The sequence below is a fragment of the Lipotes vexillifer genome, unplaced genomic scaffold (genome assembly GCF_000442215.2).
Source record: "Lipotes vexillifer unplaced genomic scaffold, Lipotes_vexillifer_v1.1 scaffold1980, whole genome shotgun sequence".
NCBI lineage: Eukaryota > Metazoa > Chordata > Mammalia > Artiodactyla > Lipotidae > Lipotes > Lipotes vexillifer.
Window position 1 is genome coordinate 1,134,722 of NW_006797999.1, and position 16,969 is coordinate 1,151,690.

At 47.2% G+C, this 16,969-nt stretch overlaps 1 protein-coding gene across 1 annotated transcript in view; it reads right to left on the reverse strand.

Moving 5' to 3' along the window:
• Window positions 1–16,969, reverse strand: part of MYOM2 (myomesin 2) — a 77,089-nt gene that overhangs the window by 45,849 nt on the left and 14,271 nt on the right. Inside the window, exons 6-12 of the mRNA XM_007470028.1 lie at window positions 16,349–16,437; window positions 16,212–16,262; window positions 15,298–15,462; window positions 12,729–12,890; window positions 10,039–10,180; window positions 7,846–8,045; window positions 7,202–7,255 (exon numbers count right to left, since the gene is read on the reverse strand). Of these exons, the coding sequence (XP_007470090.1) occupies window positions 7,202–7,255; window positions 7,846–8,045; window positions 10,039–10,180; window positions 12,729–12,890; window positions 15,298–15,462; window positions 16,212–16,262; window positions 16,349–16,437 (863 nt within the window). The remainder of the gene's footprint in view (window positions 1–7,201; window positions 7,256–7,845; window positions 8,046–10,038; window positions 10,181–12,728; window positions 12,891–15,297; window positions 15,463–16,211; window positions 16,263–16,348; window positions 16,438–16,969) is intronic.

The window sequence follows — 16,969 nt, forward strand, 5'->3', positions numbered from 1 at the left end:
AAGAAACTCCCCACGTACCTGGGTAGGACAAAAGAAAAAAGAAAAAACAGAGACAAAATGATAGGGACGGGACCTGCACCAGTGGGAGGGAGCTGTGAAGGAGGAAAGGTTTCCACACACTAGGAGCCCCTTCGCGGGCGGAGACTGCGGGTGGCGGAGGGGGGAAGCTTCGGAGCCATGGAGGACAGTGCAGCCACGGGTGCGGAGGGCAAAGCGGAGAGATTCCCGCACAGAGGATCGGTGCCGACCGGCGCTCACCAGCCCGAGAGGCTTGTCTGCTCACCCGCCGGGGCGGGCGGGGCTGGGAGCTGAGGCTCGAGCTTCTCGGAGCGCAGGGAGAGGACTGGGGTTGGCGGTGTGAACACAGCCTGCCAGGGGTTAGTGCACCACGGCTGGCCGGGAGGGAGTCCGGGGAAAAGTCTGGACCTGCCGAAGAGGCAAGAGACCATTGTTGCGGAGTGCACAAGGAGAGGGGATTCAGAGCACAGCCTAAATGAGCTCCAGAGACGGCACGAGCCGCGGCTAACAGCACGGACCCCAGAGACAGGCATGAGACGCTAATGCTGCTGCTGCCGCCACCAAGGGGCCTGTGTGCGAGCACAGGTCACTGTCCACACCTCCCCTCCCGGGAGCCTGTGCAGCCCGCCACTGCCAGAGTCCCGCGATCCAGGGACAACTCTCCCAGGAGAACGCACGGCGCGCCTTAGGCTGGTGCAACGTCACGCCGGCCTCTGCCGCCGCAGGCCCACCCCGCACTCCGTGCCCCTCCCTCCCCCCGGCCTGAGTGAGCCACAGCCCCCGAAGCAGCTGCTCCTTTAACCCCGTCCTGTCTGAGCGAAGAACAGATGCCCGCAGGCGACCTACACACAGAGGCGGGGCCATATCCAAAGCTGAATCCCAGGAGCTGTGCGAACAAAGAAGAGAAAGGGAAATCTCTCCTAGCAGCCTCAGAAGCAGCAGATTAAAGCTCCACAATCAACTTGATGCACCCTGCATCTGTGGAATACATGAATAGACAACAAATCATCCCAAACTGAGGAGGTGGACTTTGGGAGCAACTGTAGACTTGGGGTTCTCTTTCTGCATCTAATTTGTTTCTGGTTTTATGTTTATCTTAGTTTACTATTTAGAGCTTATTATCATTGGTAGATTTGTTTATTGATTTGGTTGCTCTCTTCCTTTTTTTTTTTTTATTTATATACACATTTTTTTTCCTTTTTTTCTCTTTTTGTGAGTGTGTATGTGTATGCTTCTTTGTGTGATTTTGTCTGTATAGCTTTGCTTTTACCATTTGTCCTAGGGTTCTATCTGTCCATTTGTGTGTGTGTGTGTGTGTGTGTGTTTAGTATAGTTTTTTGTGCTCGTTATCATTGGTGGTTTTGTTTTTTGGTTTAGTTGCTCTCTTCTTTCTTTTTTTAATTACTTTTTTATTTTTAATAATTTTTTTAATTTTAATAACTTTATTTCATTTCATTTCTTTTCTTCCCTCCCTCCCTCCTTTCTCTCTTTCTTTCTTTCTTTCTTTCTTTCTTTCTTTCTTTCTTTCTTTCTTTCTTTCTTTCTCTCTCTCTCTCCCTTTCTTTCTTCCTTTCTTTCTTTCTTTCTCTCTTTCTCTCTTTCTTTCTTTCCCACAGGGTCTTGGTGCTCTGGCCTGGTGTCAGGCCTGAGCCTCTGAGGTGGGAGAGCTGAGTTTAGGACACTGGGCCAGCAGAGACCTCCTGGCCCCAAGTAATAGCAATCGGCGAGAGCTCTCCCAGAGATCTCTGTCTCAACACTAAGACCCAGCTCCACCCAATGGCCAGCAAATTCCAGTGCTGGATGCCCCATGCCAAACAACTAGCAAGACAGGAACACAACCCCACTCATTAGTGGAGAGGCTACCTAAAATCATACTAACTTCAAAGACACCCCAAAACACACCACTGGACGAGGCCCTGTCCACCAGAAAGACAAGATCCAGCCTTATCCACCGGAACACAGGCACCAGTCCCCTCCACCAGGAAGCCTACACAAGCCACTGAACCAACCTCACCCACTGGGGGCAGACACCAAAAACAACGGGAACTATGAACCTGCAGCCTGTGAAAAGGAGACCCCAAACACAGTAAGTTAAGCAAAATGCGAAGACAGATAAATATGCAGCAGATGAAGGAGCAAGGTAAAAACCCACCAGACCAAACAAATGAAGAGGAAACAGGCAATTCAGAGTAATGATAGTAAAGATGATCCAGAATCTTGGAACTAGAATGGAGAAAATACAAGAAACATTTAACAAGGACATAGAAGAACTAAAGAGCAAACAAACAATGAAGGAAAAAAACACAATAAATGAAATTTAAAATTCTCTAGAAGGAATCAATAGTAGAATAACTGAGGCAGAAGAATGGATAAGTGGCCTGGAAGATAAAATAGTGGAAATAACTGCCACAGAGCAGAATAAAGAAAAAGGAATGAAAAGAATTGAGGACAGTCTTAGAGACCTCTGGGACAACATTAAATCCACCAATATTCGAATTATAGAGGTCTCAGAAGGAGAGAAAAAGAAAGGGTCTGAGAAAATATTTGAAGAGATTATAGTTGAAAACTTCCCTAACACGGGAAAGGAAATAGTCAAGTCCAGGAAGTGCGGAGAGTCCCACACAGGATAAATCCAAGGAGAAACATGCCAAGACACATATTAATCAAACTATCAAAAATTAAATACAAAGAAAAAATATTAAAAGCAGGAAGGGAAGAGCAACAAATAACATACAAGGGGGACTTCCCTGGTGGTGCAGTGGTTGAGAATCTGCCTGCCAATGCAGGGGACACGGATTCGATCCCTGGTCCGGGAAGATCCCACATGCTGTGGAGCAACTAAGCCCATGCACCACAACTACTGAGCCTGTGCTCTAGAGCCCGTAAGCCACAACTACTGAGCCCACGTGCCACAACTACTGAAGCCCACGCACCTAGAACCTGTGCTCTGCAACAAGAGAAGCCACCGCAAAGAGAAACCCGCACACCGCAACTAGAGAAAGCCCGTGTGCAGCAACAAAGACCCAATGCAACAATAAATAAATAAATAAATTCTAAAAATCAATGTGATACACCGTATTAACAAATTGAAGGATAAAAACCATATGATAATCTTGATACAGAAAAAGCTTTCAACAAAATTCAATACCCATTTATGATAAAAACGCTCTAGAAAGTGGGCACAGAGAGAATCTACCTCAACATAATAAAGGCCATATATGACAAACCCACAGCCAACATTGTTCTCAATGGTGAAAAACTGAAAACATTTCCTCTAAGATCAGGAACAAGACAAGGATGCCCACTGTCACCACTGTCATTCAACATCGTTTTGGAAGTTTTAGCCGCAGCAATCAGAGAAGAAAAAGAAATGAAAGAAATCCAAACTGGAAAAGAAGTAAAACTGTCACTGTTTGCAGATGACAGGATACTATACATAGAGAATCCTAAAGATGCTACCAGAAAACTACCAGAGCTAATCAATGAATTCAGTAAAGTAGCAGGATATAAAATCAATGCACAGAAATCTCTTGCATTCCTATACACTAATGATGAAAAATCTGAAAGAGAAATTAAGGAAACGCTCCCATTTACCATTGCAACAAAAAGAATAAAATACCTAGGAATAAACCTACCTAAGGAGACAAAAGACCTGTATGCAGAAAACTAGAAGACACTGATGAAAGAAATTAAAGATGATACAAACAGATGGAGAGATATACCATGTTCTTGGATGGGAAGAATCAATACTGTGAAAATGACTCCACTACCCAAAGCAATCTACAGAGTCAGTGCAATCCTTATCAAACTACCAATGGCATTTTTCACAGAACTAGAACAAAAAATTTCACAATTTTTATGGAAACACAAAAGACACTGAATAGCAAAAGCAATCTTGAGAAAGAAATGGAGCTGGAGGAATCAGGCTCCCTGACTTCAGACTATACTACAAAGCTACAGTAATCAAGACAGTATGGTACTGGCACAAAAACAGAAATATAGCTCAATGGAACAGGATAGAAAGCCCAGAGATAAACCCACGCACATATGGTCACCTTATCTTTGATAAAGGAGGCAAGAAATACACAATGGAGAAAAGACAGCCTCTTCAATAAGTAGCGCTGGGAAAACTGGACAGCCTCATGTAAAAGAATGAAATTAGAACACTTCCTAACACCATACACAAAAATAAGCTCAAAATGGATTAAAGACCTAAATGTAAGGCCAGACACTATAAAACTCTTAGAGGAAAACATAGGCAGAACACTCTATTACATAAATCACGGCAAGATCCTTTTTGACCCACCTCCTAGAGAAGTGGATATAAAAACAAAAATAAACAAATGGGAGCTAATGAAACTTGAAAGCTTTTGCACCGCAAAGGAAACCATAAACAAGACAAAAAGACAACTCTCAGAATGGGAGAAAATATCTGCAAACAAAGCAACTGACAAAGGATTAATCTCCAAAATATACAAGCAGCTCATGCAGCTCAATATCAGAAAAACAAACAACCCAATCCAAAAATGGGAAGAAGACCTAAATAGAAATTTCTCCGAAGAAGATATACAGATTGCCAACAAACACATGAAAGGATGCTCAACATCACTAATTGTTAGAGAAATGCAAATCAAAACTTCAGTGAGGTATCACTTCACACCGGTCAAAGTGGCCATCATCAAAAAATCTACAAACAGGGCTTCCCTGGTGGCGCAGTGGTTGGGAGTCCACCTGCCAATGCAGGGGACGTGGGTCTGTGCCCCGGTCCGGGAGGATCCCACGTGCCGCGGAGCGGCTGGGCCCGTGAGCCATGGCCGCTGGGGCTGCGCGTCAGGAGCCTGTGCTCCACAATGGGAGAGGCCACAGCAGTGAGAGGCCCACGTACAGAAAAAAGAAATCTACCAACGATACATGCTGGAGAGGGTGTGGAGAAAAGGGAATCCTCTTGCACTGTTGGTGGGAATGTAAATTGATACAGCCACTATGGAGAACAGTATGGAGGTTCCTTAAAAAACTAAAGATAGAACTACCATATGACCCTGCAATCCCATTACTGGGCATATACCCTGAGAAAACCATAATTCAAAAAGAGTCATGTACCACAATGTTCATTGCAGGACTGTTTACAATAGCCAGGACATGGACACAACCTAAGTGTCCATTGACAGATGAATGGATAAAGAAGATGTGGCACATATATACAATGGAATATTACTCAGCCATAAAAAGAAAAAAATTGAGTTATTTGTAGTGAGGTGGATGGATCTAAAGTCTGTCATACAGAGTGAAATAAGTCAGAAAGAGAAAAACAAATACCATATGCTAACACATATATATGGAATCTAAAAAAAAAAAAATGGTTCTGAAGAATCTAGGGCAGGACAGGAATAAAGATGCAGACGTAGAGAATGGACTCAAGGACACAGGAACGGGGAAGGGTAAGCTGGGAAGAAGTGAGAGAGTGGCATTGACATATATATACACTACTAAATGTAAAATAGCTAGCTAGTGGGAAGCAGCCACATAGCAGAGGGAGATCAGCTGGGTGCTCTGTGACCACCTAGAGGGGTGGGATAAGGAGGGTGGGAGGGAGACGCAAGAGGGAGGGGATATGGGGCTATATGTACAGGTATAGCTGATTCACTTTGTTATAAAGCAGAAACTAACACAACAATGCAAAGCAAAAAAAAAGAAGCCATTGCTAGGAGGGAAAAACAAGTATCGTATATTAACGCATATATGTGGAACCTAGAAAAATGGTACAGATGAACCGGTTTTGCAGGACAGAAATTGAGACACAGATGTAGAGAACAAATGTATGGATACCAAGGCGGGAAAGTGGCAGGGGTGTGGTATGATGAATTGGGAGATTGGGATTGACATATGTACACTAATATGTTTAACATGGATAACTAATAAGAACCTGCTGTATAAAAAAATAAATAAAATAAAATTCAAAAATTCCAAAAAAAAATACGTATTTTATACAGGCTGGTCTCCTGCAGCAAACAGCTCTTCCAGTATAACTGGGCCATTTTTTACTCACTCAAACATCTGTGTTTTCATCAGCTGTTTAGGAGGTCATAACATCCACCTTTCCCAAATTGCTTTCTTTTGTTACTTACTTGTTGGGCATCTTTCCCAGTTTCTGAGTTTTTCTGGAAGCAGAGGTTTTAACTAAGACTTTATTTTATTTTTTAAATTTTTATTGGAGTACAGTTGCTTTACAATGTTGTGTTAGTTTCTACTGTACAACAAAGTGAATCAGCTATAAGTATACATATATCCCCCCTTTTTTGGATTTCCTTCCCATTTAGGTCACCACAGAGCACTGAGTAGAGTTCCCTGTGCTATACAGTAGGTTCTCACTAGTTATCTATTTAATACATAGTATCAATAATGTATATATGTCAGTCCCAATTTCCCAATTCATCCCACTCCCCCCTTCCCCCTTGGTATCCATACGTTTGTTCTCTACATCTGTGTTTCTATTTCTGCTTTGTAAATAAGATCATCTATACCAGTTTTTTCAAATTCCACATATATGCGTTAATATACGATATTTGTTTTTCTCTTTCTGACTTACTAATTTTTAAGTTGTCACTCACTGTCCTCTGTGAACTGTAGTTATAATTCCAATTAAAATCTTTGGATTCCTGGTTAATGATGCTAGATTCTCCTTCTCAGTAAATTTATCTTCCCAGATATCCAAGGACTATTAAGAAGTGTGCACAAAATCCAATAGAAAAAAGGAAACGCAAACTTTCAAACCACAGGACATTATTTGATAGGAAAACTAGTCCCTTTTAGTCAAAATGTTAGAAATAAAATTTTTGCTTAAAAAAATAATAAAACAAAATACTGTTCAGTCGTGGAGTCCGGGAGAAAGGACCCCAGCCTCGGCCAGGACTCAAGTCTCAGGCTGGGTCTGGTTACTCCTCTGTAGGTCCCCGAGGATGCCTGAGAGACCCCCATATGAAGCCGTGAAGCCAGGACTCCACTGACTTCCACTCTCACTTTCAGTCCCGCCCTCTGCTCTGCTGACTTTTTAAATTCCATAGACCTTAAGCTTGACCCACAGTTTTTATTTTTACATGTGAAGAGTGTACCCAGCACTCTCTAATTATAACCCTAAATCCCTAGGGTATAAGCAGCTGAAAGGAAATGGTAACGGGTTCCTTACCTTCAAGGTCCTCCTGATAGATTACGATTTCTTTATCTCCCTCCCAGTGGACTGCTGCAGAGAGAAAGGTCAGTGTTGAATTTGAAGTCCAGAAAGCGCTGGATTCCCAGAATCACCTTTGTATTACGATGACAGCATTCGCACTACTCTGAGGTCATCAGAGTTGATATTTTGGAAATGGTCTCAAAGAGATCCAGTGCTTCTTGGCTGTTTGTACTGGATTCAAAAGGCCACGCAGGTAAGGAAAATGCAGTGACCCACTTAAAACCATAATTAAGGGCCCATTCCCGTTAAGGAATCTGGGTCATGTGAAATTAAAATTCAGAAAGGGAGGGGCTTGGCTTCAATGCCTTCTGAGTCTCATCATGTGTTGAAATTACAACATCAGTGGACTGAGAAAAGTCTAATTCTGAACCAATTTAACTGGATTTCAGTGAAGAGCCTTAGGAAGATGAAGCACCTTCGTTTCAAGGTGTAAATGTCAGCCTGGCATCCCCACCCCTAACGTGACCTTGACGGCCACCCCGAGCCCATGAGGCACAGCTGTGCTGTGCTCAGCTCGCAAGGCTCAGATACAAGATGGGGGGAAAACAGAAAGAACAAACCACACAAAACTGCTGGAACTTGAAGTCTGAGCACCCTACCTTGTAACGGCTTGAGGTCAAGGGGGTCGAGGGCAGCCACAGCCTCAGAGACTCTGGAAGGCCGGCTTATCCCTGCATTGTTGACAGCCCGCACGCGGAAGATGTAGGACCTTCCTTCAAAAAGTCCGGTTACGGGGTATTTACAGATCTTCACGGGGCGGTCATTGCACTGAACCCAACTGTCAGTTCCCACTTCACATCTTCAAATAAAAAATAAGAGTAGAGAATAACGACTGTATCTGTCTAGTAAGTATATAGAGCTGTATACATACATTACGCACATATATTATATATATATATATATATATATACATATATATCGCAGTTATAACAGGAGAACATCTCCCACTGGTAAAATGAATGGTGTCGAAATACTGATTTACACAAATAGTAGTATAAATAAACTTTAAAAGACAGAGCTGTCTACGAAATGTAGTATATACACATATACGTCCCTGAGCCCTTCTAACTTACAGCTGAAGCTCAATTCCCCCCTTCAAAAACATTTAGGCAAAATCTCCTCTAAAGGTTATTTCAGATCTATCCCTGACAGTTCTCTTTCAATTTACACCACAAAATCTCTGGGTGCCCCTAAGCTCCCTGGCACGTCTGCTGCCTAGGCCCAGGAAATCAACGGTCCTTCACCCGGTGTCCCAAAGACGCATCTTTCTCCACCGGGTCACAAAGTGAGTCCTTGCTGCGAGGCTGGCTCACCATCTACTCCAATCACGTTAAGATGTTTCTTTCTAGAACGCTTCTCATGAGGAATCTGGAAGTCTTTCGAAAATATTAACTCCTGACCAGAAATCTGAAAATGTAGAAAAGATTGACCTCCATTTTTCCCAGGTTGAGAAATGTCAATACAGAAACTGCATGTCAAATTCCAAGGAGAAAAGAGCGAGATCAGAAAATTCGTCTTGTACCTGTGCTTTAGGAAGAATCAGCTCTCTTTCCTCCTAACCCTTCGGAATTTTTAATGAAAGTTCTCTGACCTGCGTACGCTGACCTGTTTCGGCCAGAGTCTGATGTGGTCAAAACTGAGAGTCTGGAAGAAACAATCTCAGCCCAGACCAACAACCGGCAGGTTACGAGGATAGGAGGACGTCAGAAAAGAGAAGAGAGTGGAGTATTATCCGAGAAGGTGCATGAAGCCGTTTTTGCCAAAAGGTTGGGAAAATGACCGAATGTCATAGGAGAATAGAAAATAGCTTTTGTTTTGGTTTTTCCGTTTCAATTCGAGGTAAACCCTGAACAATGCAAACCCGATGCCAGCATATCAAAATATCACCCTGATGGTGACTATAGCTTTATTGGATGGAGAAGATAATTTAATCAACATAACACAACAGAAGTGAGCTGCTTGTTTTGTTTCTGAAGTAACTGCCTTATATTAATGTGTTTTACACATATAAAATCTTAAATTCCTACCTAGAGCCATCCTCGTATAACAACATAGCTTATACCCTTCTATCTTACTTCTAAATTCATTATCTTTGACTGTAATTTCTCTCAGTGATTAGAATGGATAATACATTGCATATCCAATAAATTCACAGCTCTGCTTGGTTTCCCTGCCAGGCTCTGTGCACTGTTCCAAGTAAAGGAACAAGAAAAGAGTTCAAACTCCTTTGGGTTTAATGATGACCTGCATTTACGTTATTACTCAAATTCCAGTATTTTGTACCTTGAACCTTCAGTATTTTTCACCTGGAAGCATGAAGAGAACCTTATTTAACCGAGAAGATTGGCCTTTGGGTATAAATGAGCTGGCATCCTCAGCCCGACGTCACCATGCCCAGGCTCTCACCCTCGGAGGGAGGAACAGGGCTGAGCACAGACCTGCCCGCCGGAGCCCCATCCCAGCCCCAGGCTGGACCCTCAGCGGAGCCTGCAGGCCGGGCTCAGAGCAAGCCTGGAGAGGCAGGGTGGGATTTGATACTGGTGCCAGTCAGGCAAACTGAGCCTCAGCCAGCACACAACAGAATCGCGTGTGGGTACACGAGGCCCTGCCTGGCAGGTGATACTTTCCAATTACCCAGTCGGGAGTGACTAATAACCAAATAGTGAAGTTCCCTATATCCCATCAAGAACGGCGTCACAGACTCGAGATAAGAGAAATACCTACGCACCTCGTCCTGGGTAATACTCTTTTGAGGAATGTTTCCATCTCCCGAGGAATCAGTGGACACTCACCGATCAATGAAATAGCCGATGACCGGGCTCTCCTTGGTCGTGTTGGGTGGCTTCCAAGTTACGATGACATAATCCCGGTTTACATCGTGGCACTGCAGGTCCATGGGCGCGCCAGGGGCCCCCGTGACCAGGGGGTCAGCATCTGGGGTGGGAGAGGAGAGGGGAGTCACGTGATCCGGGTCCTGGGTGCGGGGGGGGGGGGACAGCTGAGGCCAGCTGACAACTTCACACTCAGTGAGCTATCTGCTCTCTCTCCTCCCCTGCTTAGTCCTCACGCCCTTGATGGATTGGTGACGAGAGACATACATGTACTGATGAGTCTTTAAACTCGAAACACTCTGTCCTCTATGACACACTCAGTCTGGGGGGGGGGGGGGGGGACAGCTGAGGCCAGCTGACAACTTCACACTCAGTGAGCTATCTGCTCTCTCTCCTCCCCTGCTTAGTCCTCACGCCCTTGATGGATTGGTGACGAGAGACATACATGTACTGATGAGTCTTTAAACTCGAAACACTCTGTCCTCTATGACACACTCAGTCTGTGATTTTCCGTAAACGAATCCAAGTTGAACTTTGCCTTCTGCTGATGGCATGTCATCACATAATGTCATGTCGCCCAAAACCGACCGATGAAACGATAATAACAATGAGGCCTTTTGAACACCTGAGAGATAGTACCTTAGACACTTGTGTGCAGAGTCCTCAGAAGGTCTGAGGACTTAGATTTTTTTTTTCCTGCAAGTCGTGAGCACACTTCGGGTCCGTACCCATGCATCCCTTCCACAGCCAATTATGGTCACAGTGCAATTACGTCTGTTTTCAAATGTTAATTACGGCGGCACTGAAGGCCAACAGAGCTATTTAGAAAGTTAATACACTGCACATTTAATTTCCTCATGTAAAATGTGTATTTTTTCAGGACCTAGGGCAGTTGGACCTTCTTAGCAGTGTAAGCATTGTACACTTTCTTGTTCCCATCTCCTCAGCATATTAAAAGCTAAGGATTTCTTCACACCGAGCCAAATATTGTCTCTCATATTCAAAGTCCTCAGAAAGTTGTCAGAACACTTAAACTCCCCACACGTGCATTATTTTCTTCCTGTTGGCTGCACAAGCAGGGCAATTTCAGCTACTGCATTTATTGTGCTTTCATGGGGCAAAACATCTTGCTAGAAGGCATGCACGGAGAATGGAAGGCACATTTTAATGCCAACTGAATAAAAATGGTAAAACTTTGTGGACGTGTCTAAAACCCCAGCCTTGCAGGTTTATGCTGTCTGGTGGGGTGTGTGTGTGTGCGTGTGTGTGTGTGTGCTTGTTGGCACTTTTTTTTTTAAGTTAAAATATCCCCTGATGATACAGCCCTTCCATCATGCATGGATCTAACTGAAATGGTTTGGAAAAAATAATATACTGACATTGTTACTCCAGGCACATATAACCTGGAGCCCGAGGTGGGCATACAGGTGCAGGAGACACGGAGAACAGGGCAGGTAAGGCAGGGGTGGGGAATGGAGGGCAGAGTGGCCAGGGCCACGGGGAGAGGAAGAGGGGCGTCCCGGTCAGGAAAGCAGCTGCCGGCCACCCAGAAGAGACTGGTGTCCCGGGGAGGAGCCAGCCGGGCCTCAGCCAAGGGGGGCCTCTATGCCCAAGGCTGCTGCACGAGCCAGGGCCGGTGCAGGGTAAGGGCTCGGCTGGGGGGCACTCACTGCCCCGCCCACAGGGCCGGGGCTTCACAGGGGGCCAGCTCCTGCTTCCCAGAGAAGTGCCCAGGCCTCTGTGCTCTATACCTTCACTGGAGAAAGAGAGAATATTTTCTTCCAAAACTGCTGTAAGAATTTTAGATTATATATACATATGTGAATATGTATGTGCGTGTGTACACATATACATACACATATACACACCTATATGTATGTATACACATATACATATATATATTATATATAATTTTATCCATTTTATATATCCCTTACATAAAAGTATGTATATGTGACATATACATCTATACACGTATGAATATATACACCTACAAGCCTATATATGATAGGCATTTATAGATAATACATAAATATCTATGTTATACATATACATAAAGATAAATACACGTATATATATATATATATATATATATATATATATAACATCAACCACTGTGCCTGGGATATCACGAGCTTTGTTTTCCTTTCCATGAGTGGGATGGACAGGCTGTCATGGGAGGATGAAACATGACAACACGCGTGTCTCCTGGTGTAAACGCCCCGGAGGTGTGGCCCCCGTGGTTACTGTCTTAAACACACATGTGACTGAAGTCAGTGGTCATGACAGTGTCAGTCCTTCCTGCCACGGCCCTGGCCCTGTCACAAGGCCTAAGCAGGGGAAGAGGGGAGGGAGGCCCAGGCGGCCCAGGAACGGGCCCTTCCACTCCGGACCCCACTCCCCGCGTGGATTTCCTCCAGAATCAGCAGTTCAGGGCTGTTCACTCCAAGGAGTCATCCTACGAATTCCAGCAATTTATCAGCCACAGGGACACAAAGCTCCGCCTCTGCTCCATCCCCAGTGACACCTGCTTATGTCACAGATGTAATCGGGACGTGCCCAGGAAACACCTCCCGGCGGTCAGGCCATCTCCGGGGAGCAGCCTTGGGCTCCGTCTGGGCCCCATCCCACCCCACCCGTAGCCTGCGCACCTCGGACAAACAGGAAGGCGCTGTGGTCGCTGACCCCTCCCCTGGACACGATCCTCAGGGTGTAGAGACCCTCGTCGTCCTTGTTGAGGTGGCTGAAGGACAGCAAGGCCTGGCTGTCCCCAAAGAACATCTTTATCCACTTGGACTCCTTCAGCAGCACGTCTGGAAGATGGTCAAGGGAGACGGGCTTCAGGGACATGCAGGGACCCGGGGCACACACGGAGGACAGAGGTGCCCGCCAGCCTGACCCGGAGCACAAACACACACGTGGGGCTGGGGGGACCGGGACACGCGGGACAGGACAGAGGTCAGCACGCGGAGTGTGAAAGGCGGGACTCGTCTGCAAGGAGCCCTGCTGCGGCTTCGAAACACACTTAACCCAGACGCTGACACCAGGAAGTCCCCCACCAGCGTTCCTTAGAAATTAATAATAAAGTGCCAACGAACCACAGTCAAAAGGCGACGAAACTAAAGAGGCTAGTTTCAGGAGAAGAAAGGGAAGTGACGAAAAATACTCAACACTGGATATCAAGGAGACACAAAATAAAATCATGAGAAATTATTTTTCACCCACTGATTTGGCAACATCCATAACTGGAAAGTGCAGAGAGGACAGCCTGTCAGGTGCAGCCTTGAACCTGCCTGTTCCATTCGAATCGGCCAAGACTATGAAACTGCGGGTCCCCAGAATCCCGGGCACTTCCTAGTCACGGGAACACCTTCTAAGATCCATGCCAACATCCTCTGGGAATATTAGGAGAACTTTCCTCGAATCCATTTCATTTCCAGAAAGGGTAAATTAGAATCTTAGAACTTAACTCTTAAATCTTAAATTAGAATTGCAAAGGGTAAATTAATCTCCTTTGCCACCACAAAGAGGCTCTCTCCCTTCCTCTCTCCCTCCTGGATCAGACACAACTATCCTATTCCAACCGAAGAGCACAAGCCCAGTGCCCTCGGATCCCAGCAGCGGACTCCCGGGGCTTGCAAGGTCACAGGCACCTCCTCTGCACCTGGCACGCGTACCTGTTCCTCTCCTCTGCGCTTGGGCCCGGGGGTCCCCCTCCACCTCCGCCAGCTCAGAGCCCTTCTCATCTGTCAACAGCCTATGTTTTCTTTCCATAAAGCTCTCCATCATCACCGCAAACCTGCTTTCTTGGCTAACTTTAACAGTGCGCGGGGCCAGTGCCGTGCGTTTGGCAAATTATCACAGCCTGTTCCGGGACACTCCTTATACTTTACAGAGACTCTGCTTTACCATTTTGTGTATTTTCCCCAACTAGATTATAAATACGTTATGGGCAGGAATGGCATATGTTTCTTTGTGCTATTTTGCATTGTGTTAGGCCCTGAATAAACACAGGCAGAATGTTCTGTGACTGAATCCATATGGAACAAGCTCCCTTTAGAAGCAGCAGCCAGAGATGAAGCGTCCTTCCACAGTCTACCCACACACACCACATACACACACACGTCACACACACACACCACACACACACCACACACACACACACACACACACACACACCACACATACACACACACACCACACATACACACACACACCACACACACACCACACACACCACATACACACACATGTCACACACACACCACACACACCACACACCACACACACACCACACACACACGCACACCACACATACACACATACCACACACACACCACACACACACACCACACACACCACACACCACACTACACACACACCACACACCACACATACACACACCACACACACACCACACACACACCACACACCACACACACGCACACCACACATACACACATACCACACACACACCACACACACCACACATACACACACACACCACACACACACCACACACCACACACACACCACACACACCACACACACACACATCCCACACACACACCACACACACCACACATACACACACACACCACACATACACACACACACACCACACACAACCACACACACCACACACACAGCCGCACAGGGCAGCCCACGCTGGGGGCCGGAAGCAGTGGAGCAGGGCCCGGGGAATGCAGGGGGTCCCAGCCCTGCCACTTCCCAGAGGTCGGGGGGAGGGCAGGGAAGTTCCCTGTCTCAGCTGCCCACTTATGAGGGGGTTGACAACACTTCCCTCCCAAAGACCTGATGAAAATCAAATGAGTTATCACACTCAGAATAGACTCGGGATGCAATAAGCTCTAATAAATGATAGCTACTGTTTCAGCAGAGGAAAAACATAAAGACACAGACACCCCGCTCATTCCTCCTAATCACACGGAGACCCTCTTTATGGAGCTATAACAACCTCCCATGACTCATCTACCTCCAGGCCTCCCTGCTAACCCCATTCCCGGGGAAGTTCAAGGTCAACGCGGGTCCAAGCTGCCCCAGGCTCGCCTGCTTTGCCGCCCGCAGCTGTCACGGAGGTGGAGAAAGCGCCATGTCAACACTAAGGCTCAAAACTCACCATCACCCCAGTGAGGCCGGGGTCCGAGCCCAAGCACGGCGGGTGTGGGCGCAGAGCACGCAGGAGGCCGCGACACTCACCGTCCCGGTACCACTCGGCCCGCGGCTGCACCCGCTTCAGGTCCGGCGTCACCAGCAGCGTGCACTTGAGAGCCAGCGTCTCGCCTTCCCTCCGGAAGGTGACGCCGAATTTCTCCAGAAACTGGACGTCGAAGTGCATGTGCGGGATCACGGAGGGCAGGGGCACTGCACGGGGCAGAGGGCGCGGTCACACGGCGGGCCGGCAGGGCAAAGCGGGCCCCTCACCACCTCCTGCGCTCGCTTCCTTACGGGCTGCGCTGTGGCCCGAGCGCCTGTGTCCCCCCGTTCTCAGGTCGAAGCCCCACCCCCCGGTGTGAAGATATTGGGGGACGGCTTCGGGTGATTAGGCTGGATGAGGTCGTGGAGGTGGGGCCCGGGATGGGGTCAGTGCCCTTGTAAGGAGAAGACGAGACCACAGCCCTTTCTCTCAGCTCTCCGTGAGGACACGGCATCCCACACCTGCTAGCTGGGACGCGGTCTCCCCTCCTTGGTGGGCACCTCGACCTCGGACCTCCAGCCTCCAGAACTGAGGGGAGTAACTGTGTGATGTTCAAGACCCAGGTGTGCTGTTTGTTACGGTGCCCGAGCTGACTCAGCCGCTTCTGAAGAATCAGAAAACCAGCGTGGAGTGGAATCTGGTCATTTGTGCCAAAGGAGGATGGAAGGCAGAGTGAGAAGGGGGTGCGTGCTCTGAGCCACGTGCAAAGCGTAAAGGGTTTAAATCCTGCATCAGCCCCAAGATGCGTGAGCCCCTGAATCCATGGCAGCAACGGTCAGCACACCAACACCAGCCAGGAGAAAGGGCCTTTTGCAATACAGTTTGAAAAGAGATCTGATGCTTAGAAAATATTTTTCAATGATATGCTATGTCAGTACACATATTTCTGCACAAAGAAGGAAAATAATCAACTTACCTCTGATCGGGAGCCCCACAGAATACAACGGCTCCTCGTCACCTCGGAATCCTGCAAGACAGTCCGGCGATCACGGCGGAGAAAGAGGACAGAAGGTGAGGAGACAGCGCCCCATCCCCGCAAGATGGCAGACTCACTTCTCACCACCACCGCCGCATTGGTGGACACCTGTCCGTGCACATTTGTTGCCACCGCCGAGTAGGTCGCAGTATCGTCAAAGTCCGCCCTTGGAGGGAAAAAAGCAAGACAGCGTCCTGAACGTGCTGTCGGGTGCCAGCCTGGTCTCTGAGAGTCAGTGACACGAACTCGAGCGCAGCCTTCCTCGACAGCAGCTCGTGTGACCTGGACCCCCGGTTCGTGAGTGATTTGTTTGAGAACAGTGACAGCTCTGCCCTCGGAGCGAGGTATTAACTACAGACACGGGCGACGTCTGATCCCGTACGATGCCTTGGCTTTGGCTTTGTGGGGGAAGAAAGTGTACCAGCGCTTCCGGAAATGCTGAACTGCACTCTCAGAGAGAAGCTTCTATTCCCTCTGGCTCTGTTTGTCTACCTGCAGCATCCGTGGTTTTATCTGTCAATGGGCAGTTCCAAAGGCCTCAACCTCCAGGAGAATCAACCCCACCTCCCTCCCCACCAGGGGTTCCCTGTGCAGATCCCCCAAAGCAGTGGGATCGCCCAGACAGGAAGCACCCACTCATGGGCGTAACGAAGGTGCCTGGACTGGACCCTCCTGAGGCCTCCAGGCCCGGAGCGTCG